General features: G+C 37.5%; 1 protein-coding gene across 7 annotated transcripts in view; it reads left to right on the top strand.

Annotated features, from left to right (window-relative positions):
• RBM33 (RNA binding motif protein 33) overlaps window positions 1–27,590 on the top strand; it is a 523,998-nt gene that overhangs the window by 465,108 nt on the left and 31,300 nt on the right. For 4 of the 7 annotated variants that reach the window (XM_029588463.1, XM_029588468.1, XM_029588464.1 and 1 more), the window contains one exon: window positions 25,164–25,252. In XM_029588463.1, coding sequence (XP_029444323.1) covers window positions 25,164–25,252 — 89 coding nt within the window. Of the gene's footprint in view, window positions 1–9,353; window positions 10,340–25,163; window positions 25,253–27,590 lie in introns of those variants that run through there. The other 3 variants (XM_029588466.1, XM_029588465.1, XM_029588467.1) reach the window with 1 other exon arrangement.

The raw sequence follows: 27,590 nt of genomic DNA on the forward strand, positions 1-27,590 counted from the left end.
TCACAGCTGTGTCCTATGTCTTTGAGACCACGCCCACTGATGGTGAGGCTCACGGGCTCTTCCCTGTGGGTGGAGACATCTCTCATCTCGGCCCAGAGTTCACAATTTCCTACAAAGCCATAACACACATTAATGACACCGGCTGATCTTTTGCTTTGGTCACCTCATCAAAGAAATCAATCAGGTTTGACAAGTTCTTTCCCATATTGCCTACAATCATGTAACCCACTGGCTTTAAGCTACTGTACTGTGTTTCCATTATATTGCTCTGTAGTTTTCCCCTTCCTGTTTGTCCCCAGCTCAGGAAACCAAAGCCCTATCTTAAAAACTGTCAGCAGAGCCAAATGCTCATCTCTAGAATGTGTCTGTTTCTCACCTTGCCTTTGCTCTTAACTGGAAGGATAGACAAGCCCACCATCTATGTCCCTGCCTCTGTTACCTGTATTTATTTCTGCATTGCCATATTTGAAACAGATTACCTTCTTGTGGGAAGGTGGACTCTCAGCCATTGTAGATTTTTGTTTGAGATTACAATGAATATTATCTGGCAGCAAGGCATAGACTAAATGACCTCTATGAACCTGCAAAAGCATACAAAAACTGCTGGTATTTCCATGGAAAATTAAGGTAATAAGGAAATATTGCATCTTGTGGCCAACAGACATTTGTTTTCATTTAAGTGAATTAAGACATAAAAACTGATCTTTTAAGAAGTCTGCTAAAATAAATTGAAATATCACTATTTTCATAAACAAGTAATAATTTACTCAGAAGCAATTTGTAACAACACTTTTTCTTCCTCCTTTCCTTTTTTGATCTTCCCATAAAAATCATTCAGTGCATTTAAATGCATTGCAGGAAATGACTGAAAATGAGGTGGGGAAAATAGGAAACATTTTAAAATAATTTCCTTTAAATTATAGGCAAATTCAAGTAAACAGTGTTGCTAATCTATATGTGTTCAGTTATAACAACTGTACAATATTTTACTAGCATAGTCACTCGTGCAGGGTTATTTGTCTCCAGTTTAAGCAGAAAATACTTCATTTAAATTCCTTTTAACCAAAAGATTATTGATCATAGCACTCTTTACTTCACAGATTTTCAAGACACAAATTAGACATTCTGATGAATACTTCATATGGGGCTGAAGGACCTATTTCCTAGACGGGACCTATAACCTGAAGAGAGCAGTGTGTTCTCAAAAGGTTATTTTCTGTGGACTCATATTAATAGGTCATGTTATCTGTTGCATGACATTCCAAACTGAAGTTTGTCTGAAATTACATTTTTCTTATATTAGGTTTTTCTCTATATGATGAGTATTTTACTCATTACTCAATATTCATAAGGAACAGGCATACTCTATGTTCATATTATTTGTATACTATTCTTAATCTTCTGCATCAGTTTTTACACTAAAGAATTGATATTGTTCTTTTGCTTAGTTAAAAATTGTTTTAGACACATTAACACTAAGTTTTTGAAATTAGACTACATTTGTATTCTTCCTTTCACCTCTGGAAGTGTTTGCCACATTTTGGTTGTTGAATTGTTTTCATTTCATTAAAGCAGAAGAGTTTGTCTTTAAGATTCCTTGTTCTTTTGATTGGATACTTAGAGCTTTCAATCTTGTGTTCTCAGCCTACAGATGTTTGTAAGCCCGACTTAGGTGAAATCATAATAGCCCCATCATCGGTTCTAGAACTTACTTGTTATATTTTTGGTTAAGCTGCAAGTTTCACAGAACATACAATTCCCATTATCTTAATGGTTGCTGCCTAGTGTCCAGATGCATTTCAAGACTATCAGCCTTTATTTCAGACATGTTATAAGTGTACTAATCACCATCAGTGTGACTCCATACACAATACTTTCAAAGCAAGGATAAGTACTCAACTGTCATTGTTTTATGAAGATAGTATTTTTATGGATTCACATAAGGAAGGTACACACTCTGAAGACCTAAACTTTGCTAGCTCAAAAAGGAATTGATAGTGGAATTCACTGGATAATAGTAATTGCTAGACAGAGCTCTAAGAATCAGGAAAACCATGGTTCAAATCTCACTGCTGCTCCTTGTGACCTTGGACACGTCATTTTACCCTCCTTTGCCTCAGGTACAAACTTACCCCTAGATTCATCAAAATGCTATAAATATAGCAGAAATAGTGCCTACGATAAGAGGCGTGGTTAGGCTAATTACCCTGCTCCTGCATCGCATAGGCAATTTCCACAAGGCGTGATACATTTTCGTACTTGCGCTGTTTTTTTCACTTGCTGATTAATACATCGATATATATATATATATATGTACCACTGTAGGAGGCATTTTGAATCGGGGTGGTGTTACAGAATCATTGAGATATTGATAGTAAAATTGACATCACAAGTATGTAAAGGAGTATACAGGAGAAAACCCCAGAACCCTTAAAGAACTGGATCCAGAAAACTAGCCCAGTCCACCTTAAGTCCAAAAGAGCAGATTTTGTTGCCAATTTTATTTGCTTTTCTGATTTCTGCTAGTATGTCGATCTGTTTCTTCATCTTGGTCGGATAGATGGTAGTGTACACCCTCAGTTATAATTTTACCTATCACACGTGGAATTTCTATCTTCAAAGAATACACAGCACAATTTGTTTTTTTGCAGATCTTTTCATCTTGGTTAACTTTATGCCATCTTTGGCACTGCAAGTCTTGGGGTATCCAGAGAATAGGTTCAGGCTGGACTTTGGCAAAAAAAAAAAAAAAATCTCTCAAAAACTTCTTTATTGGTAACGAGAAACAAGAACATAAACAGCACTGCTTTTCCTTCACAGTTCCAAACACAAAGATAGTGGGATAACTTACAGTTCAGCAGTATTAGCTTTCTGTACTCGTTTGTCTCTCCTCAGGACCTTCTCTTCCCTTCTGGGCCTAACTAGTTATTCACCTTCCTGGGGACCTTCACGCAGACCAAGATTCCCTGCTGCCTTGGGCTTAAGGTGGACTTAAGGACCAGATTTCTGGATCTAGTTCTTTATGTATTTTGGAGTTTTCTCCATTTTACTTTTTCATACATACTTTACATATAGTGACACCCTTCCACCAGTTTAGTTTGCCCTGTCATATCAGTATAATTTATATCCTGATATCACAGTATCCTATCTGTTATCCTCTTTCCACCATGTCGCTGAGATGCCTATTATGTCTATATCCTGATATAATACATGCATTCTAGTTCACCACTTCAGATTTCTAGTATTTGCATTCAGACATTTTAGTTTGTTTTTTATTTGTGTTTCTAATTTAATTTGTATTCACAACCTGCTAATAAGCAGATGATACAGGCAGGTTGAAGTCCTTCGTATTTCTGTGCTCTTAATTTAAATCCATTTGGTCTGTTTCAGCTTTTACTACACCCTCTCTATTGGGATAATCTAATTTCTAATAATGCCTACTTATGAATCATGCGCTTCTGAGTGGCTATTATTTTTCCCCCATGGTCTAGTTTAAAAGCTGCTTCACCTCTTTTTTAAATATTAGCACCAACAGCTGGATACCACCCTGGTTAAGGTGGAGCCTTTCTTATCGGAAATGGCTCCCCCATATCAGTTCCTAACAAATCTTCTGTGCATTATCATCTCATCCACTTTTAAGACTCTGGAGCTCAGTTTGTCTCTGGGGTCCTGTGTATGGAAAAGGAAGCTTTTCTGAGCATACAACCCTGGAAGTTCTGGATTTCAATTTACTACCTAAAAGTCTAATTTTAGCCTCCAGAACCTTCCTCCTGCAGCTTTGTATGTTGTTGGTACCCACATGTACCACAAAATCCAGCTTCTCCCTAGCACTCCATAAGATCCTATCGAGGTGATGTGTGAGGTCTGCTACCTTGGCACCAGTCAGGCAAGTTACCAAGCAGTACTCATGTCCATCAGATACCCAGATATTGACATTCCTAATTATTGAATCACAGTTACAATGGCACGTCTCACTTGAGCACAGACTTATGGAGGTATATTCTTGCAGTGAAAGGATAATATATCTCCTGGAGGGCCCATCATAGCTACAGAATTACTTTTTACCATTCAGAGGTGATGTTAGTCTTCCAAATGACCTTGCTCCTCCAAAGAAGCACAGAGGTTGCTAGAATGGAGTTTGGACTGCTCTACTATGTCCCGGAAAGTCTCCTCTATATACCTCTGTCTACATTTGCTCCTCTAGGTCTGCCACACTTTCCTCCAGAGATGGGATCCATTCTCTGAGAGCCAGGAGCTGTTTGCGCACTGGGTACACACATACAACCCCTTAACTGGTAGATAATACATGTGGCACTCAGTGCAAAAGACTGGGTAGCCCCCCATATTGATGCTAGCTTTTGAATGTGTTATAGAAGTTAGGTTTCTTAAATTGGTTTAGTTTCATTTGACTACTCTGCAAATCGCTTAAATGGATCAACTGTTTCTTTGAACTTTGGTCAGTATCAATCAATTATAAACTTTTGTGTGAGGCCACTAATTGAAACTTTTCCTAGTCCCCTAATTATATAGTAGTCTGTATATTAAGATTTGAGCCATGGGGTGGATGTGAGGAAGGGAAAGATTTTAAACAATCAGCTTCTACAAGCAATGAGAATTTACTTTAAAATGCTTATACACCAACCCCAACAAGCAATAAGTTCAGATAGTCAGCAGCCACCAAGCAGATAGTATTATCCAGGGGTTGACAACCTATGGTACATGAGGCCATTTTAGTGACACGGCAGCAGTGGCACAGCACTGAATAGAACTGAGCGGAAACTCCAGACTCCTTTGCATTAAGCAGGCAGCTTGTTATAGGATTGCAATACTCCCCTCACGCTAGCAGCAGGAGTCACATTACAAAACATCATCTCCTGCTGCTGCAGGGCCAGTCTCGCAGCTCTTATTAGAAGACCAGCCCCACTGCAGCAGGAGGTGAAGTTTTGTAACATGATTCCTGCTGCCATCCACCCCATGATCTGGCAGGCTACCATAGAGCCCAAACCACGGCAGCCAAAGATACAGAGAGGACCCAGTGGACCCCCATCTTGCTAGCAGCTGAAGAAGAGACCCAGGCCCTGAGAGTGCATGTGTAAGCTGTGTGGGTGAGTGTCTACTTGTGTGTTTGAGAGAGTCTGTGTGTGTTTGCATATGGAGGAGAGAGTATGTGTGTGATGGTATGTGGGAGAGAGAGTGTGATGTGTATGTATGATTTAAGGTGGGAGAGAGTGCAGAAGAGTGTGTGATTGCATGTGAAAAAATGTGTATGTGGCATATGGGAGAGAGAGCACGTATGTGATTGCATATGAGAGAGAGAAAATGTGTGATTGTGTTGGAGAGAGCATGTGTGATTGCATGTAGGGGGAGAGAGAGTGTGTATGTGGGGGAGAGAGCGCGTGTGTAGTTGTGTGATTACCTGTGGGGGGAGAGAGTATGTGTGATTACCTGTGGGGGGAGAGAGTGTATATGTGTGTGATTGCATGTAGGGGAGAGAGAAAGCGTGTATGTGTGTGATTGCATGAGGGGGAGAGAGAAAGCGTGTGAGTGTGATTGCATGTGGGGAGGGAGACAGAGAGTGTGTGTGTATGTGAGAAAAAGAGAACATTTGTGTGCACCTTCCCCCACCCAAAGCAGTTTATGAAATTCTCTGGGCGACTGGAAATCAGAAGTTCCCAGGTATGGAAGAACATTTTTTTTTATCCTTAGAAGATTTAATTATTGTGTTATTTGATGTCTGCTGTTTTGAAATATTTGGTGTTTGAAATATTGATGTTTGAAATTTTTTTTAAATTTGTGGATGAGTTTTTAATTGTTGGATGTTCGGTTTGTCACCTGTTTTGAAATATGTATTCTTTTTATTGATATGGTTTTACTCTTATGATGATTTATATTTCTTAATTTTTTTGTTTGATGTTTTATGAGGCATGGTAATGTCTTCTATTTTTGCACTGCATACAGAGTTTGACTTGCTGCAGTTTCCAGTTCAGTTTTTGTCTGCATCTTTCTGTTTATGCTATTTTTTGGTCACTTTATTCTGTATTTGGTGAGGTTCTACATGTATGACTAAGGTGAGGTATTCTGTAGCTAGCTTATAGTTTGTGTGTAAGAATCTATAGCAGCCTGGCCTCTTCTGTTTTCCTAATAGGAGGTGTATTGACAAGAAGGGGGGAGGGAGTGAAAACATCAGTTTCAATCATATGTTTACATAACTTTTGAATATTTTAACTGAAATTTTGTCAATTAAAATGAATATTCAAGAGTTGTGTGAAAGGAATGTGGTGGATTAGGGTGCTGGTCAGCTTGTGGCACTCGAGAACCAGAGTTACTTACCCCTGATTTAAATCTTGGCACACCATTCGAAAAGGTTGCGTACCCCTGGTCTAACCTACAGTCTAATTGAACTCTCAAAAAGAAGCCCTCTAGAATAAACATACCTCCACATATTTCACAGTGTCTCTCTTGTACTCATCTGTTTAACTCCGTCTAAAAAAGAGGTTCCTAGAACTCTTGCCTTCCAATTGATTTAATTCAGAACAAGAGTTCCAATTGCAAATGTCCTGAAGACAAAAGCAAATGTTCTCTTTAATTTGCCCTTTTCAGCTGTGCTAATTTTCTCTCATACTCTCTCATTATCAAAGTAATTGATCAGAAACATTCACTAAGTTATCTTATCACTAGCAACCAGAATTTACTTTGAAAACTTCTTCTTGGCCAAGATAGATTTGGTGTCTAATTCTTCGGGATTTATCCGCCAGAAAACCAACCAAGTTGGACATTTTTGTAACTCTAATATTGCAGAACCAAGGAATGTTGCTTCATACAGTCTCCAGTCCCTCGCCTTCACGGCTTTGAATGTGGAAAGTGAAATCATGTTTTTTGGTCTCTTCACCCAGTTTCTCAAGTGGTCTTGGCTTCTAGTAAGGAATCCATTGGAAGGGTCTATGATTCTAAATAGAGTAAACTTGCTGGCTGGTGTGGAGGCAAGGCCCAAGATCTCTTCTTCAATCCCACACAGACTGCAGGAACATCTTCTACATATGTCAAAGTCTGGACTGAAAAATAACTTTGTCAGTGTACATATTGGTGCAGTTCATCTGTGCCATCATTATGTAGCAAGGAGACCAACTTCTATACAACTCATACATATAGAATTCATATGATGCTTGCTTCATTTGAAGTCTATCATCAGGCTGCTTGCATTGTATGGGGCTTTAATATAACTGATGAAAGACACTTTTGAGCCTCTGGCCTTCTGTTGGCTAAGTTATGTAACATGGAAGATTTTTTTATTTTTTTTTTATGGCGGTTATTTCAGCTCACTAGTTGGAGAGCATTAGTCTATAGTAACTTATCCACTTTATACTAAACTCCATCATAGTACGTTGGTGCTGCACACAGACCCTAAGTTTCTACCTATAATTGTTTTGGACTTTCACAATAATCGATCATTCTTCCATCATATTTTCCAAGGACATATTCCAGCTAAGGTGAACAGCTTTACACAGTTTGGATTGTAAGAGACCTGTCATCTATCTGGAGTGGACTAAAATCTTTAGAAAGTCTATCCAGTTTTTCATTTTGCCTCAGTAAGCCTTTGCTTACCATTTTGAAGAGAACACTATGTAACTGGATAGCAAACTGCATCCCCTTCACTTATGCCCTAATCGGTTTGACCTTGGAAGATCGTGTCAAGGCTCATAATGTAAGGACCATGGCTATGTCAGTGGCCTATCCAAGTTCAACCACTATTGAGGAGATATGCAAAAATGGTCTTCTAGTCACACATTTGCGTCAGGTTATTGTTTAGATGCTGATTCTCAGTGTGATAAGAGGTTTGGACAGGCCATTCTACAAGGTATTTTTGAAGGTTAGAACCAACTTTACCCCACCACATCATTATTTCTTGGCAAGAAAGCAACAAAATGAGCCATACTAAGCAGCAACACAAACTGTTAATGCATAGCTATAAGGATTTTGGGGTTTTTACGGGAAAACTCTGAAAACATATTCAGTGTCTGCACCATCGGTGGTGACATTACCTGTCAGTGTGACTAGTCATTCCTTTGTCTTCAGAGCCCATCTGTAACAGGTAAGTAACTTCTCTTTTTGAAGTTACATTAGTTTTCTGGTGTTTGTAGGGATGCCAATTTGATAAGGCTACTTTTGAAATACTTATTTAGATTTAGCATGCACCTTTTCATTGATAGATAAACACATGATTATATTCAGGTACAGTGGGTATTAAACCTGACCCCAGAAGGCTTACAATCTAAGGACCTCATTTACTAAGCATTTTTCCCAGAGACATGGTGTGGGAGAAAAGTTTTAGTAAATAAGGCTCTGAGTTTGTTTCTGAGGCAATGGAGGGTGAAGTGACTTGTCCAAGGTCATAGATGTAGCTGTTAATAAAAATAATATAGCAATGTCTAAAGATTATCATTAAAATTGTAAATAATCAAGAGCTACTTTCTAATACATAGTATAATTCAGATAGCCTTGAATCTTCCTCAATTTTTTTTTTTTTGGAAAGTATGTGTTCTACACAACAAAGAACCATATTTTCAAGATGCCTTTCCAGTTTGTGCCTATAGCAAAATTTGAAAATAGACCTGCCCCCTGCCAAGTATTTTTTAAATGTAGCAATAAGATAATTGCGTAAAATTTCTTTCTATTGTAGGTTATTTATTAGAATCCCAAATAGAATTTGAATATGAAATAAATTATATTGAAAAGGCATCTTAGGGCTGATTTAAATTTTTTTGATCCTGCATGAGATTGGTGCATAAATCCCTAGTTTTGGGGAGATGTGCAGTAACACTGAATGTTTGAATCGAATTCTCTGAGAATAATCTAAATGCCTCATTTTTCCATATTATCCATGGACAATTCTAAATCTCTAAATGCTCTTTCCAATCATGAGCCCCATAAATAAATAAAGAATTAGCCAGTCAGGAAGATGGTTGAGAGACTGATTGCAATATTTAAACATTAAAGTATATTCCCTAAAAATTGCCTGTCTCTCTCCTTTTTTTTGCCTTTAAAAGAAAGTGGCAGCAAGGAACTTGGGCAAGTCTCAGACAGGGCAGCTTAACAAACCCTGACACTGCAAGCCTAGTCCCTGCTGAAGAGATGTTTAAAGTTCTCTGGAGGGACTGTGAGCAGCATACCGGGGCTGTTTTGTGTATAAGCCCTTGTAGGCTTTTAAATCCACTTCAACACAATACAGATTCTTCCTGTTGAGTATGTATGTTGGGAAATTGTGAAGTAGGTAAATACTACTGGTTAGACACTTGCCATGAAATGCTGTTCAGTAGCTAAACACAAGTTTTTCTTTTCTGAATTGGCTGTGACAGGAAGCTGGAGTCTAAAACATGGGGAGACTATCCTGAAATAGCTGAGAGCAAGAAACCTAACGTTGTTGTGAGGATCAGTTGTTAGCCAAAGACCTGAAGATTGTTTCTGGAACAGAAATAGAGCAGCGAGAGACAAAAGAGGACTTGCTGAATGCAACTGAGTTAATCAATTTCTTAATATTGCTTTAACAAATGTGCTTTAATTTTGACTTTTGATTGTACTAAATTATTTTGATTTGTCTCTTGTTAAGCTGCTATATGCATAAAAAAAATTTGATAGGAATCAAATGTTACATTCTTGATTTGTAAAAGCAATTTCTTTGTTAAAGTATGTATTTAAAGTACAGTACAGTCGTCATTTAATTTTCCCTGAAATGATTCTGAAATAAATTGCAATAGAACTTCAAAAGCACTTCCTAAAATGAAATGTTATTTGAGATGTAATTCAAACTTATTAGAAAGAAAATTAAATGTGAACTGTACTGTAGCTTGCTGTTACAGCCTAAATTCCCTCTTTACATTTTAAGGATTTATTACCAACACCCTGCAGCTGTGCTTTCAGACAGCTATTTAAAAGTGGTTCTGTCTAATATTATCATATTGACAAACAGAGCATTTTTAAATGTAGTATCCATGTTATACATTACAAAGACAAACAATAGATAGGTTCACAATTTCTTGAGAAAAAGTATAAAAACAAAATAGTGGGAGGGTGGTTTTCAAAGCTATTTACCCAGCCCGTCTGAAAAGTATGTGCAGTTTCACAATGAGAATACTCATAGCCACATGAAAAAAGGAAAGGTACTCCTTTGGGTGGTTGAAGTCTGAGTTAAACAGCATTTGGCATTTTCCAAAGTCTGTCTATTTTATACCAATTGTAGCTTAATAAGGACACCCAACACGTAAATACCATATACACATAAGTGGTGATAATACACTATAAACTCACCCTCAAAATTAAATATTTTCCTATCTCTAAATGTAAATATATATACTTTAAAACATTTATAATAATGAGATGGTAGTACTCGTATCACTACGCTACAAGAGTGCAGAAAGGACTCACCTCAAATTATTCTGAAGATTCTAAATATTTGAGGTGATTCCTTTCTGCATTCTTGCAGCGTTGTGATATGAACACTACCATCTCATTATTATCATATATATATATTTACATTTAGAAAAAGGAAAATATTTAATTTTTAGGGTGAATTGTAGGGTATTATAATCACTTATATGAATATGGTGCTATTTTATCCCTCCATGGCCACCCACACAAATAGCAGGTGCAAACTACACAGGCACTTTTAGCACACGTACTTTATGCTAGCTGATTTTCAAACTACCCAGGCAGTTTTCCTTTGGAAATTCATTGCAAAGTACTTGTGTACTTTACAACTATATAGGCTATACTCCAAATTGCCTCCTAAGTCAATAGGATTATCAATTTTATATGAGTAATATTTAATATATTGAGAAACCTTAGCACAATGATTGGTGTTTACTTGTGTTTATTACAGTGACTTTGCTTCTTTTTTTTTTTTTTTAATAATTCCTCACTGGATACTAGCCTATTTGTTCTGTTGTGTATATGTAGAATAAGAATTAGCTGCAGATAGGCTTTGTTACCAAGAAAGGGCACTGTGATTAAAACCAGCAGATTCCTAGATTAGTTTGTTTCTATTTTTGCTGTTGCTATGGAAAAGGTTAAGTTTTTTGCCTGTTCTTTACAAGAATTTTCTTTACAAGAATTTTGTTAGATGAGCAAATTTATAACTTTTAATAGTCGACTTGCTTAAAATCCCAAATGGTCTATAATAGATTCTTATTATATAAAGTGTGAATATACAGCAGTGGCATTTTTCTAATTTCATGATATTAGATGTACCTGCTTGGGATTATTTCTGTGATAAATGTATGTGTGCCAGCTGATAAGAACAAAATCAAGGATAGTCATTTGAATCTGAGATTGTATTCTTCTTGGACTGAATTAGCAGAAATCTTTCTTTTCTTTTTTTTTTTAACCTAAATGGCACTTGTAACAATTATGTGCATTAATAGTTATACAGATATTGTTTCTCATAAAATCCTGGTAGTGAAATGTAGCAAAGCAGAAAATACTTTGAATTTTAAGTATGACTTAAAGAAAAATGTGCGCATATATTGGACACAGGTTGACAGACATAAAAAGAATAAAATTAGCAGATGTTTGAAACTTCTGAGCAATAGTGCCTTAACCATCAGTCACCACTGCTCACAAGTTTCACAATTGTGCTAATTCAATGTATATTTTGTGTTTATTACTATTTGAAACAGCACAATGAGATTTATTCTCACCCTCCATCCCCAATTGCTACTACTGCCAATCTAAAGCAGTTTGAAACTTCAGTTGGCATGATTTAGTTTTCCAGAAAATGTTGAATCAACTGGTCATGTTGGCCAATTTTGCCTTTTTTGATATAACTTTAATTTTTGGGTTGTAAATGTTTAAATTGCTCCTAAAGTGTTTAGCTTGGTGAACTATAAATGTTTTATTGGGCAGACTACCAAAGCTTCATTTTACTATGTGAAACAGATACTTCGATGGCTACCTTCTCAGTAAGTGTCCAAATTAAGTTGTTTCAAGTTAGTTTATGTCGAAAATATATCAGAAATGATTAAACCCATTAGAACTTATTGCATCTCATCAAGTGACAAGTCACTAGACAGTTGCTTGTAATGTGCATAGAAAATGTTTCTTGAACTTAAAAGTTAAACTTCCAGAAAGTTGCATTATGCCATCCTTTTTGCAGTATACACATTCATATAAAATAAAATTAACCCTCTTTGGCATTATGTCTGTGCACTATCTAAAAGGATAGTCACAATAATTTTTATTGTTTTAGTGTACATGGGCAGTTCCATCATGTCTTTAGTTTGTACTGTTTCATATTTGCAAATGCCTTCCTTCATTCAAAAGGACATATTGAAAATGCTTGACTGAAGGATTGTTATTCTGTTGTATATCTTTTCAAAAGCTGCAAATGGCAGGTCATTAATTCTTTTAGTTCTATTCAGCTTGTTCGTATGACTAATGTTTGTATATTTTGGAACTATTTCGGTTAAGTTTTTGAATCTATGATGACTTGCCAATTTTGTTGGTTTTTTGAAATGTTTCATAAAGTTTTCTATTCATCTTGTTATATTTGCTGCTGTGTTTTATTAAAGCATGAAGAAAATAGTTCTTGTAAGTAAATGGTGTAAGCACATTTTTTTAAATGCGTCTGTTAATTGTGTTTTGCATTAAAATGGCTAAAATAGCATACTTAAATCATTAAAACAGGTGTTCTTATAAAGGGAAGGAAGAGATTTTCATAAATATATTACCATTATTGTTTACTGCTGGAAAATTGTTTTATAAATAAAAGCTCAAAATGTTTTACAGTAGGTTGGGTTTTTTACAGTTTTGGAAGCATATATAGTCTATTACATTATGTGAGTGGCAATATTTACAGTACATGTCTAGTGCATGCAGTGCATATCCAATGCTTATTGTAGAGGGTAAAACAAAGAGTGTACCACACTATGGGGGTCATTTATCAAAATGTGATAAGGCGTTTTCGCATGCGTTAAGGGCTTATCGCATGCGATAGGCCTTTAACGCATGCGAAAACGTGTTTAACGCATGCGATTGCACCATATCGTATGGTGCGATGCAAATTCAGAAAATAGGAGGAGTTAGGGGCGGAGAGTGGGCTGGGTTAGCCTGTCTGCGAAGAGCTATCGCACAGCCTTACACCGACTTTAACTACACCTCTTTGGATTGCGTTAGGCTGTGCGATAGCAGCCGTGACCGTGCAGAAAAGTTTCATCGCCATTTGCGATGTGTCCCATAAGTCCTATTTCAGGTGAATTGACAGGGGGGGGGGGGGGGGGGAGAGAAAAAACTCACTGCAAGCTGAGATTTGGGCAATGTTCTCTCAACCTAGCTTGATGTTACCCAGGTAGAGAGTCCCTCAAGCTTGGTTGAGCGAACCTTGCCCAAATCTCATCTTGGAGTGAGTTTCCTCACTTCGAAGGCCAGCAAATCTTCACAAGAGACCACTGTTCTGTTCATAGGTGTCAGGTAGAATGTCAAAGTGACCCCTAACCGCCTACACTCTTATTTAAACCCCACCTTGAGTTACTAGGTGGGCCTACCATAGGGATACAAATACCTACCTATGGGCCATGACATTATGGCCAGTCTCTCTTTCTCTCTCTCTCCCCCTCCCTCTCCCCTCCCTGTGTGTCTAGGACCATTAACAATGGTCCCCTGGTGGTTGAATGAAGGAAATACAACAGGTCTGGCACTTATCGCAGAATCTGAAAATGGTATTGCAATTTGCCCTAACTTAGCTCTTCGCACAGGTAATTAGTGCAAATTGCGATAAATGCTATATTAGCATAAAACACGCCCCTTTTGCTATCGCATGCGGTACTTACCGCATTTTGATAAATCCAGGCCTATGTTAATCACTATAACGAGCCAGGCTGCATAATATATGCATAGTGTTTAAAAATATGGTGTCAGAAAAAAAAAACATTATGGTCTATCTAGTCTGCCCATCCCCACCCAAATATTCAGCTTTACAATCCTTACTGCTCCCTCAAAGATCCTCTGTTTATCCCCATGCTTTTTAAAATTCAGGTTCTGTCCTTGTCTCTACCACCTTTACAAGAAGGCTGTTTCATGCATCCACTAGCCACTTTGTAAATAAATATTTCCTTAGATTACTTCTTAGTTTACCCCTTTCACCCTCATCCTATGACCCGTCATTGTAGAGCCCCTCCTTTCCTTTGAAAGAGGCCCACATCATCTACATAGAAACCTTGGAGGTATTTAAATGTCTGTCATATCTGTTGTGAGCGGGGGTGTTTAGTGTGCCCTTGGGCCTCAGCCCGGGCCCAGACCTTCAGGGCCGAGTCGAGGGTTGACGGTGGCTCCGCATGGCTGACTGGCTGACCCTCTGCCAGGCCTGCAAGCTCCCAAGGCCAACACCCAAGGATGTTGGAAGTTGAATGGTCCTCCGACCATTCCGAGCCCTTTCGGACCTGCTGCGAACAGCATGGAGCAGCAGGCCTGGCCTGAGGTTGAGGGCAGACGGAGGCCTTGACACGCATACAGGACTATGATGGATGCGGGGGCATCTCGGATGAGACTGGGTTGATGCGACGGCATCACAAGCATGACAAGGAACTTGATCCAAACAAGACGAGACATAGGGCAGGAGGACATTGGCACTGTCTCTCAGGGCGCCCTACTCAGCCCACCTTCACGGGCGGACCCAATGGGCTGGTCACAAACCACCCTGTCCCAGGGGAGCGGGACAAGCGCAGGAAAGACCCAGGCAAGGAGGAACTCCAATGACGAAGCCGTGTCATCCGAAGCTTCCCCCAAGGCTGGCGGGAACGGAGGCTCAGGAGCACAGGGACGAATCCCACCTGCAGGCCTCTCCATTCTCGGGCACGACATCATTTGAGAACCACTGCTATGCAGGACGGAAGGCTCAGGAGCACCAGACGAAGATGCAGGGAAGAACATCCTGGTAGGCAGACACATCAGGATAAGGAAGATCATGGCGGAACATCAGGACATGGTCAGGGACCTCAGGCAAGACATCAAGACACGAAGACGTAGTATAAAAGCAGATGAGACGAGGAGCTCCACGAAGAACAGAAGCCCTTACAAGGCTCTGGCAGGCAGGAGCCTCCAGAGGGAAGTCACAATGATGCAAGGCAAAGACAGAATGAAGTTGAAGTCCTTTTATAGGGCTGCAGACTGGCGACTCCCTGGGAGGAGTTTGGCAGGCCCACCCCTAGCTGGCCCTATAACTACGGAGAAGTGCTGTGGGCCAGCCCCTAGGGAAGGGTGTAGCTCAAACCAGGAAGACCATGCAAACACAAGCAGCCTCAGGCAGGCCCCAAGGACATCGAGGCCTCCCAGGCCCTGAAGCAAATCCTGGACAGTTAGCAGGCGAGACCCTGGCTTGGAGCGGCCTCCAGGAAGAGGTAAGGAGCCTCCCGTAGCACTGCTACTGGAGGGTTCATAACAATATCTCCCTTATCCCGCCTTTCCTCTAGCGTTTACATGTGTAGCTCTTTGTCTGTCCCCGTATACTTTAGAATGAAGACCACTGACCATTTTAGTAGCCATCCTCTGGATCTACTCCATCTGGTTTATATCCTTTTGACTATGTCTCTAGAACTATATATGGATTCCAAATGCGTTTTCACCAGGAGCAATATCACCTCCTTTTTTTCTGTTGACCATTTCTCTCTCTGTGTGATCTTTCTGGCTTTTGCCGTCTCCTTATCCCCCTGTTTGGCTACCTTGAGATCTTCAGATACGATCACACCCAGATCCACTCTTTTTTCTTGCTTAGAAGACTTTCACTCCCTATACTGTACTTCTCCCATAGGTTTTTGCATCCTAAATGCATAACTCTGCATCTTTTAGCATTAAATCTTAGCTGCCAGACCCTAGACCATTCCTCATGTTATTCATCTTCCTGTCTACCCTGTTGCAGATGCTAGTATTATTAGCAAAAAGACAAACTTTTCCCAATAATCCTCATGAAAATATTGAAAATAACTGATCCCTGTAGCACACTCTTAGTAATGTCCCTCTCCTCAGATTAAAATCTATTTTTCACAACCCTTTGTTGCCTTACACACAATCAGCTTCTAACTCGGTCATTTTAGGACAGAACTGTGTCAAAGGTCTTACTAAAATCCAAGTACACTACAACCAGCACTCTCCCCGATCCACCTCTCTGGTCACCAGATCAAAGAAATTGATCAGATTCACCTGACAAGACCTACCTCTGGTAAAGCAGTGCTGCCTCGGATCTTGTAATGTGTTGGATTCCAGAAGCTGCATCGTATTCTTTTTTTTAGCAATAATTCTATTAATTTGCTCACCAGAGAAGTCAGACTAACTGATCTTTAGTTCCCAGCCTCCTCCTTTCACTTTTGTGAATAAAAACCACATCCACTGGTCTCCAGTACTCCAGAACTAATCCCAAATCTAAGAAGTATGAAAAGGTCAGCCAGCAATGCTACCAGAACTTCTCTAAAATCCCTTGGATGTATTTCATCTGTCCCCATCGCTCTATCAACTTTAATTAGTTAATGCCTCAAAAACACACTTTTCTGAAAATCGATTGAGGTTTACTTCATTTCCAATCTTATTTCAGAGCGGCCTCGGAGGGAACGGGGAAAGCCATCGGGGCTCCCCTAGGGCTCGGCGCGTGCAAGGTGCACAAGTGTGCACACTTGCGCGCGCATGTTATAAAATCGGGCGTAGATTAGAAAATGTGGCCCATAGTGGCCTATATTTCTTCTTTCCTAACAAAAAAGTTAGTTGCCCTTATAATATTTCCTTTTAATTTTGCCCAACTGCTCTTCTGCTTCCCCTAGATTTTCCCATCCATCTAATGACTTCTTGAGGTATTCTTCTATTCTAAGAAAATGTGTTTTCCTGAAATCTAGGACCCTCGCTTTTGAATGAACCTTTACCACCTGAGCTCTTAATACCGAACCATACCTCCGGTTATCACTGTATCCCAGATGATCATTCAGTACAACATCAAAAACTGTCTCCATTGGTGCCATGTGCCATTGCCCTCTCCCAATTGGGTTCCATTACCAGTTGACAGTAATCAGGTCTTTTTGTTACTATGGTAACTACACACTGATATCTTTGGAGAGGGTAGGTAGGAATAGTTAATACCTCTGCTGACTTTAAACAAGTATGAGAGTAGATTAAGTGGAAACATTATATGATGGCATCCTCTGTAACCTGAAATTTGGGATCTGAATTCTAATAAGAATATAAATGCCGCTACATGCCCTGAACTGACAGAATTAATCAGTTTCTAAAAATGCCCACTTCACTTGATAACAGGGAGTGAAGAAGGCTCAGCTTGATTAGGACCAGCAATTTGAATATGAAAAACAAGGCAGATAACAATTGATTTTGCCTGATAATGTTCCAGACAATGAATCAGAGACAAAGTTGTTGGAAATATGATCTTTAAAATATAATGAAAATAATATGGTTAGAAGTTTATAAGTGAAAACCACTGACTGTAGTTTAGCTCAAAATATTTCAGCAGTAGCTATCGACAAGATACTTTGTGAGATACTACTTTTCATTATTTCTTTTTCAGCCTCTTTTAAATGGTGTCCCAGAGCGTGCACACAGACTGAAATCCAAACAGTAATAACAATTCAGTTTTTGTTTGTACTTCTGGTGGAATGATTTCTTGGCCAGAACCACAGTTAAATTACAATGCAAATTAAAGCTAAAGTGAGGGATATTATATTTTCATCTTGGCAATGTTAAAATGAGGAGATACGATTAAATTGATTCTTATTCTATCCCTACCTGTAGCTCATCTGAAAGCATATCTTTCCTTAACCTTGCCACCTACTAAAGATTTATATAGTAGTCTGCGAGACCTTTTTTCAACAATACAGCAAAACACAACAATATGTCCAAATTTAACCTGAATATATTGCATATTAATTTCACAAATTTGTGATATTCTTCCATATCCTTTTTTATGGCTTTTTGATAAAATAGAATACTAATACATAAATCTGAAGATTAAAAAAAATCAAAATGGAAAATTTTCGTCTAGCCATCCTAGCTAATTCACACAAAATGACAGTTGGTACACTGCTCCCCCTTCCTCCAGATTTAAAGTCCAGTGAACAGTTTCTTGAGTACTATCTTGTGGAATATTAACATACAAGGCTATTATATCGATTGTAACCATCATAATCATGTTAGGAAAAAAGCAAAAGGAGAGATGCAGAGATTAAAAGCTTAAAAAGTTGCATGAGGCATGGACTTTGTTTAAAAATACCATCTTGGAAGCCCAGATAAAATGAATTCCATGCATTTAAAAAGGTTGAAAGAAGGCAAAATGACTATTAGCATGATTTAATGGAAAGGTGAAAGAGGCAATTAAAGCCAAAAATGTAATCTTCTAAAAAATGGAAAGCAGACCCAAATGAAGAAAAAAGGCAAGAGCAAGTTAGATGTAAAACAATAGTAAGACAGGCCAAGAGAGTATTTGAGAAGAAGCTTGCCATAGAGGCAAAAACTAATATACTTTTTCAAGTACATTGAAGCAGAAAGCTATAAGGGAGGTCAGCTGGGCCGCTAGATGACCAAGGACATAAAAGAGGTACTGATGGAGGACAAAGAAATAGAAGCAAAACTGAATGAACTCTTTGTCTCTGTCTTTACTGTGGAGATTACTGGGAACAAACCCATACTGAAAACATTCTTTGGTGATGATTCTGAGCAATATTAAAACAAATTTCTGTGATAATGGAGTATGTGATAGATCAAATTGAAAGTAACAAATTACCAGGACCGGATGGTACCCACCCCAGAGTCTAGAAAGAACTCAAACATGAAATTGCAAACCTGTTGCTAATAATCTGTAAATCGTCATGTAAAATAGCCCAAGTATGGCAAATGTAAAAGGGCATGATCTGGGAAACTAAACCGATTAGCCTGATTTCAGTACTGGGCAAATTAGTAGAAGCTATTCATACAAAATTACTGGTCATTTATATAGACATGATATAATGGAGAAAGGGTCATCATGATTTTAATAAAGAGAAGTTTTGCCGTACAAATTCATTAGATTTTTTTGATGGCATATATAAATATGGAGGTAAAGGTAAGCTGATTGATAATAGCGTATTTGGATTTTCAGAAGGCATTTGACTAAGTGCTTCATGAGGGATTCCTCAAGAATTTAAAAAATCATAGCATAGGAGACACTGCCCTACTGTTGATTGACAACCGATTAAAAGACAGGATTAAATGATTTGCTTTACAAATGGAGGAAGATTATTAGTGGAGTACCATGGGAATCTGTATTGGGACCTGTGCTGTTTAACATATTCATAATTAATTTGAAAAGGGAACAAACAGAATGGGAGAAAATCAATGGAAAGCAGTTTTTCTAATGATTTTCTTCCATTTTGTTTGTTATAATAAACACTGATAAATTATCAGGAAAAATAAAATAACTGAAAACAAAAATCTCTGTAGATCAGTGGTTCTTAACCCAGATCCAAGGATGCACATAGCCAGCCAGGTTTTCAGGATATCCACAATGAATATGCATGAGATAGATTTGCATGAATTGCCTCCATTGTATCCATATCTATTTCTTGCATATTCATTGTGGTGGATAATCCTGAAAAACAGACTTGCTAGGTATGTCCCGATGACCATAGATCAGGTAAGTGTCTAAACATGGGGAGGAGGGAACTTTGATCGACTTCTGATATAGTATGAGCAAAATGAATTATTGAACTCAACACGATATCCCCTTTTGGCTTGAATATGGACACATTGGTCAGTAATTTTGTAAGGAGCACGTTAGAGTGGCTTTTTCTTTGGCTCTGTCTGATTTGAACAACCCAACAGACAGTTCAATATGTGACTTGATTTGATTGGTTAAGAGGGGGAGTCCCAAAACTCGATCTTCAAGGGCTTCAATCCAGTTATGTTTTCAGGATTTCTACAGTACAAATGCATGAGATCTTTTTGCATACAGTAGAGGCAGTGCATGCAAAGAGATCTCATACATATTCATTGTAGGAATCCTGAAAACCCAATTGGGTTGCAACTTGGACCAAGTGATCATTTAAGATAGTATTGATAGGTGGTTGTTTCCTTAAATTGAACTATCAAGGAGGTGTTGGTGTTAATGAAGTCAAGCGTACTCTTACAGTTTGTGACTCATCTGAGAAAGGCTAGATGCCGAAACATTGTACACTGTTACTGTGTGGAAGAATACATGTAATTTTATGATCAAAGATTTAAAAAAGAAGAGAGAAGGCAGCATGGAAGCAGACCTTCAAGCATCTTTAGAAACTAATTTGCTAATCTCCTAATCATTATTTACCTTGTGGTGGTACTTACTATTCTTGTTGTATTGATCTATTAATCTGTTACAGTTTTAGTTGAATTGCTTTCATTATTTATATACATTTTTGTTGATATGGTATTTTTATATTTAATCTGAACCCATTCTAGGTGTGTTTAGAAGTATGGCTTATAAAATAAAGTGCCGTGTTATGAATAAAAATGGGCTAGTACAGGGATTGGCAGCTGTGGTCCTCTAAGAGTTCTGGTTTTCATGGTGTACATAATGAACATGCATGTGATATATTTGCATGTACTACCTCCTTTGTATGCATATATATCTCATGCATATTCATTGTGGATATCCTGAAAAAAGAAAACATGCTTGTGACAATTAAAGACTGGAGCTGCCTACCCCGGTACTAGTACAAGAACTTGATATATGATTATATTGTTGTACATAGCACGGTAATCTAAATAGTGGAGCAGCACTATCATATGATAAAACCCATTATCTAAAATTGAAGTGTTTAAAAACTTAAAACAATTCTATGATCTTACTTTTGTGACTATGAACATTAGCAAACATTTAGGTTCTTCTGTTCCAATAATTTTTTCTACCTCAAAAAAGGTTAAATGTGCTCACATACCATTCATACATATTTAAGTAGCTATTTGTCATCTCTTTTCATAAATGTAAATTGATCATGAATGTTCCTCTGTAACCTGCTGAGAGCTGTGGACTATAAATAGGCATATAAATAAATAAAAAACAAAGGTATCAAAAAGTCCTCTGGCAAATAAATCTCCAGGTGATGTTATACTGAAGTGCCAAGGCTGACTGAAGAATTTGAAGTGAGGGTAATTTTCAACAGGCTGAGTGACTCAGCACATGCATGCATAAGTTGATGTGTCTAAAGTTGAGCTTTTATTTTATAAACTGCAGTGGGAACCACAGTTTATAAAATACTAGGTATCTCCGACTCAAACATGTGCATATGGGTCACTTTGTAATGGTGTGGTGCATATAGTTTTTCCAAATATTTTATAAAAGTACATATATATATTGCATAATAAGCACATTTTAAGTGCAGAGCAGGTATTTATAGCATTGACTAATGTATGCATGTATCTTGCTTAAGAAAACATTTGTGTGTGTTCCAGGCAACCGTTCACTGAGACTTACAACGGTTCACACACACGCTCCACCAGTTCACCAGCTTTTTTCACCACTTACTTCAGACCCCACCACACACAAACTGCAGATAAAAGAGAAGTCAGATTTAATATTTGTAATATTTGTTTAGCATGTGTAAAAGCATAAGTACATGTCTGATGCATTATGTGTACTTCCTTTATAAAATACATAAATCTGCAGGTCCTCCCATACACCACCCTGGAATGCCCTTGAAACGCCTTCTTTCTATACACATACTTTTCTTTTCAGCAGTGTCGGTACACACATAACCCTAACATTTTAAGATTGTTTTCACTTGGTGTTTTCAGTTTTTAAAAAATGAAGACGTGCATTTTACTATGGTTAGAATTAGCACCCATTGTCCTAGCTTTGGCAGGCAGATGCCCTACGAATGTAGCCTTAGGAGGTAATTTTCAAAGGAGTTACATGTAAAATGTAACATACTATTGTAGCAATTTTCAAAAGTCCATTTGCACACTTAGGGCCAGATTTTAAAAGCTCTACACACGTAAATCAGGTTACACGCGCCGGGCCTATTTTATAAAGGCCCAGCAACGCGCGTAAAGCCCCGGGACAAGTCTAAGTCCCGGGTCTTTAAAAAAGGAGCGGTGTGGGGGCGTGGCCAAAGGCCTCGGGCACAGCGGCCATTTGCCGCTGTGCCGGGGATCACATGCCGGCAGGCTGCCGGCGCACGCAACCTGCGCCTGCCTGGATCCAGGCGCAGAAGGTAAAATAAAATTTGGGGGGGGTTAGGATAGGGCTGGGGGGGATAGGTTAGGGGAAGGGGTGGGAAGGGAAATTCCTCAGAGCGGCCTGGGAGGGAACTGGTAAAGCCCGCGGGCATCGGCGCGCGCAGGGTGCACAATTGTGCACCCCCTTGAGCGCACTGATTCCCGATTTTATAGCGTGTGCACCTGCGCTCGCATGTTATAAAATCGGGTGTCCATGTGTGCACACCGGGTAGCTTCTTTGAAAATCTACCCCTTAACGTGCACTTACGCATGTAAAGGCCATTGATAGTTCAATGGCATATATTGTAGCAATTTTCAAAAGCTCACTTATATAAAGTGCTTTTCCAGTTTTAAGCATTTTAAATCCTTTTAAAAATTACCCCATACAGTCTGTCCTTCACCAATGTATTCCCCTCACTCCACCTTCTTCAAATTCACACTTTAGTGTGTTACTTATCGCATGTAAGACATTAAAGATCTTTAATTACCTTTTGCCTTTAACTTTCTTCCAGCTCTTAAGCTTCCCAAGTTTTTTACTCCTTGTTAAATGTAACTTTACCTTATTCACTTCTCTTGTTAATTACTTTTATTTATTGCTTCAGTTATACCCTTGTTTTATGTAAACCGATCTGATATGGTTTTTTACTATGAAGGTCGGTATAAAAAAGTGTTAAATAAATAAATAAATATCAATATGAAATACATTTTCTTTTAATAGAAATAAAAGATTTCATCATTTTATTTACAGACATTTTATTTAAATTTTGCTCTCTTATTTCAATGATCAGTTTGTCAGTAGCATATTTGCAATTATGTACCATTAAGAGCTCTAAAACATATATCACATTTCCAAAAAATTGTTTCCTGTGTAAGGATAACTTAGAACTAGCAATATGACGAGTTAATTTATAATGATCTGTATAACCTATTTTTTGCAGTTCCTTTCAGAAGATGTATGGTTAGTGGTTTGGGGTTTTTTGTGAAATGCTTCATTCGTGTCTATATGAACAGATGTATCCTGTTGGATTTGTTTTGCTGCAAATGATCTGACAATCGAGTGGTAATCAGATAAGACTATGAACATATAACACAATGCATTAGCAGCATTGGAATACAGGAATATTTGTCACCTGGAGATTTATTTACCCGCAGAAGTTTTGAGGCCTGTTTTGGACATTTAGGAATGGCTTGTGAGTACATTTTGAGCCCTTTAGGATTGAAAAATAATTAAAAGAACAATAAATGTCAAACTACATGTTAGTTTGTACAACTTTTTAATATATTTTTACAGTTGCATTATTTGGTTAATCATTTCTTTAATATATTGAAACAAATTTGCACTGATTTCAGGCAAATTTGCAAAATATGGCCATGTTGAGTGACTATAACCTATACCAGTTTTATTTGTATTTGATTACAATTGATATATTATTTACATTATTGTATTTTTATTCCTTTGAGTATATATTAGTATTTCTTTGTTTTTGTAATGGTGGTTTTGACCCCTTTATGCTTTCCAGACCTATGAAGCTTATCTTCTGGTTTTATTTTTGTTTGTTTTGTTTTTTAATCTATAGCTAGTTTCCTTCCATTCAATAAAATTTCTCTGGGTGCAGTGATTCAAATCTTTATGAGAAATTCTTTGTATTATTATACTATTGAATATTTATAAATATGATTTTTGTATTTCAGTGAAAGCAGTATTAGAAAAATAAATCCTGCTAGCATAACTTGGTGCTGTGGTTCCTAACATCTTTCTGCAGGCCCACTCAAATTATGAGAAAATGGAAGAATGCAACAATATGTCAGAAAACGTTCTTTTTCATATATTTTTTAATGCTTCTCTTGTAAACTTGAAGCCTATCAGATTTCCATGATACAGCTAGACCTGACAGTGAAATTGCACTTGTCATTTTTTTGTTTTCTTCTGTTCAGTTTGTGGCCCACTTGTCTTCCTTGATCAATTAGTGAACTTTCCTAGAGGTAGAAAAGTAAAAATCGTAGTATACCAGAAACCGGTGTGAAAGTAAAACCAAATCTTCATGTATTCTACCAAGTTATCAGCGCACAGGGTCCAACAGCTTAAAGATAATCGGTTATCTATGGTCTGACATAAAAAAGTCAATAAAAGGGCAAAAATATACAAGTCAGCTCAGAAAATTCATAGATCGTCCCTTAGGTTTGTGTAATGGATATTAATTGAAACAACAAAGAAAGTTTGAAAAATGAAAAAAAATAAAGAAAGGTACCTTTATACATCTTTATCAAAATTTTGATGAACAAAAGGAATAAAGCTAAATATTAAAATAATCATCGCCTACAAAAAATTATTTTCACAAATGTTTATTCAAATTGTGTTTAATGCAAAAACATTTTTCTTTTTTCAGCAAAATGATGGAATTTATACTTACACAGCTCACAGATGTAGATGTCTAAAATGGACAACTTCTTTAACAGTGAAAATAGCCCCTGAACAGGCTAATATAACACTACTTCCATACTTCAAAAAATATCTTGCTGACCCAAAAAAGATATATTCCCAGAATCCCAGCTTAGGTACCTGTTTTGTCCCAAAGGGCTGCTTCAAGCAGTCTGATCCAAGAAATACCAGAGCAAAATGAACATTTTAGGATGTTTCATCAATCACAAAATATTTTGGCAACAGCGGCATGATCTTTCTACAGCCATAGATTCAAACACTTCATTTTTCAAGAATGTTTTATTGTTTCATTTAATTTTCATTGAACTAACATAAGAAACATTTTATTAATCATTTTGAGAAAAACATCTACATTCCTGATTATAGAAGATGCCAGACATGTTCACCTGTCTCACATGTTCTTTTTCCACTTTTTTTTGAAAATGTTATGCCATGTCTTTAAGCTAAACAAATTATAAATATTTTATGTATATTAGCTATTCAAGCAAACCTAATTATTTACTTCTTTTTTTTTTATTAGAGTTTTCAGATGATTCCTCAGCAACGGAAGGCCATAGCAAAATTTAGGGAGCCAGTGCATGCTTTGGCATTTCAACAGAAGTTCCACAGGTAAGATAAAGAACAATTATTACATCTCATGTAAAGTACGTGTAGATCATGCTAAATATCATTAATTAGCTATTTCCTTTCTCTGCTGCTTCCTTTTTTGGTCTTATTCCTAGATTGCCTTAATTGTCTTCCCTAATATATATTTTATGTTTTTATACTTTTTAGAGTTTATAATATTTAAACATTTATATCATGAGGGAAACAAAGCTTAAAATGGTAGTAATTATCTGAATTATTTTGCAAATCATAATGTGGGTATATAGTAGATTATTTTCAACACTGTAAAAATTACCATATTAGAAAGTGTGTGGTGAATAATAGAACTACAGGAGGCAAGTGAAAGAATTAAAAAAAACATTGTTTAAATGTATTTGAGCTGTAACTTTCATTGACCAAAATGATAAAGGGGATAAAACAACTCCACTGTAAGGAAAGGCTAAACTAGGTAGGGGCTCTTCAGCCTGGAGAAAAGACAGCTGATAGGAGATATTATAGAGATCTATAAAATCATTAATGAGAGGAACAGATAAATAGTGAATGGTTATTTCCCATCCTAGAAGCACAGTCCAGATGTATTCCACACATTAAAAAAGGTGGAAAGAAGGCAAAACGATTACAGGCATGGTTAAAAGGGGAGGTGAAAGAAGCTATTTTAGCCAAAAGATCTTCATTCAAAAATTGGAAGGAGGATCCAAAAGAAGAAAATAGGATAATGCATAAGCATTGGCAAGTTAAATGTAAGACATTGATAAGACAGACTAAGAGAGAATTTGAAAAGAAGTTGGCCATAGAGGCAAAAACTCACAGTAAAAACGTTTTTAAATATATCTGAAGCAGAAAGCCTGTGAGGGAGTCAGCTGGACTGTTAGATGATCGAGGGGTTAAAGGGGCACTTAGAGAGGATAAGGCCATCGCGGAAAGATTAAATGATTTCTTTGCTTTGGTGTTTGCTAAAGAGTATGTTGGGAAGATACCCATTCCGGAGAAGGTTTTATTTATTATTTATTTAACATTTTTATATACCGGGATTCATGTAAAATTTACATATCATCTCTGTTTACACTAACTGAAAACAAGCATGTAAGAATGCTTAATAGGGGAAATGAATAATAGGGGAAAACGCATATTTATATTATTAAAGACGCATAAATTATATTATTAGAGTTTTCATGAGTAATGATTCAGATGGACTGAACCAAATCACGGTGAACCTAGAAGATGTGGTAGGCCTGATTGATAAACTGAAAAGTAGTAAATCACCTGCATCGGATGGTATACATCCCAGGGTTCTGAAGGAACTCAAAAATGAAATTTCAGACCTATTAGTAAAAATTTGTAACCTATCATTAAAATCATCCATTGTACCTGAAGACTGGAGGATAGCAAATGTAACCCCAATATTTAAAAAGGGCTCCAGGGGCAATCCGGGAAACTACAGACCGGTTAGCCTGACTTCAGTGCCAGGAAAAATAGTGGAAAGTGTTCTAAGCATCAAAATCACAGAACATATAGAAAGACATGGTTTAATGGAACAAAGTCAGCATGGCTTTACCCAAGGCAAGTCTTGCCTCACAAATCTGCTTCACTTTTTTGAAGGAGTTAATAAACATGTGGATAAAGTTGAACTGGTAGATGTAGTGTACTTGGATTTTCAAAAGGCGTTTGATAAAGTTCCTCATGAATCTATACCATGACATTTTACCTTTCCTAGAAGCGTAAAATGTCATGGTATAGATGGCGATGTCCTTTCATGGATTACAAACTGGCTAAAAGACAGCAAACAGAGAGTAGGATTAAATCGACAATTTTCTGAGTGGAAGGGAGTGGGCAGTGGAGTGCCTCAGGGATCTGTATTGGGACCCTTACTTTTCAATATATTTATAAATGATCTGGAAAGAAATACGACGAGTGAGGTAATCAAATTTGCAGATGATACAAAATTGTTCAGAGTAGTTAAATCACAAGCAGATTGTGATAAATTGCAGGAAGACCTTGGGAGACTGGAAAATTGGGCATCCAAATGGCAGACGAAATTTAATGTTGATAAGTGCAAGATGATGCATATAGGGAAAATAACCCATGCTATAGTTACACAATGTTAGGTTCCATATTAGGTGCTACCACCCAAGAAAGAGATCTAGGCGTCATAGTGGGTAACACATTGAAATCGTCGGTTCAGTGTTCTGCGGCAGTCAAAAAAGCAAACAGAATGTGGGAATTATTAGGAATGGAATGGTGAATAAAATGGAAAATGTCATAATGTCTCTGTATCGCTCCATGGTGAGACCCCAACTTGAAAACTGTGTACAATTCTCGTCACCACATCTTAAAAAAAAAT

The sequence above is a fragment of the Rhinatrema bivittatum genome, chromosome 2 (genome assembly GCF_901001135.1).
Source record: "Rhinatrema bivittatum chromosome 2, aRhiBiv1.1, whole genome shotgun sequence".
NCBI classification, from domain to species: Eukaryota; Metazoa; Chordata; class Amphibia; order Gymnophiona; family Rhinatrematidae; genus Rhinatrema; species Rhinatrema bivittatum.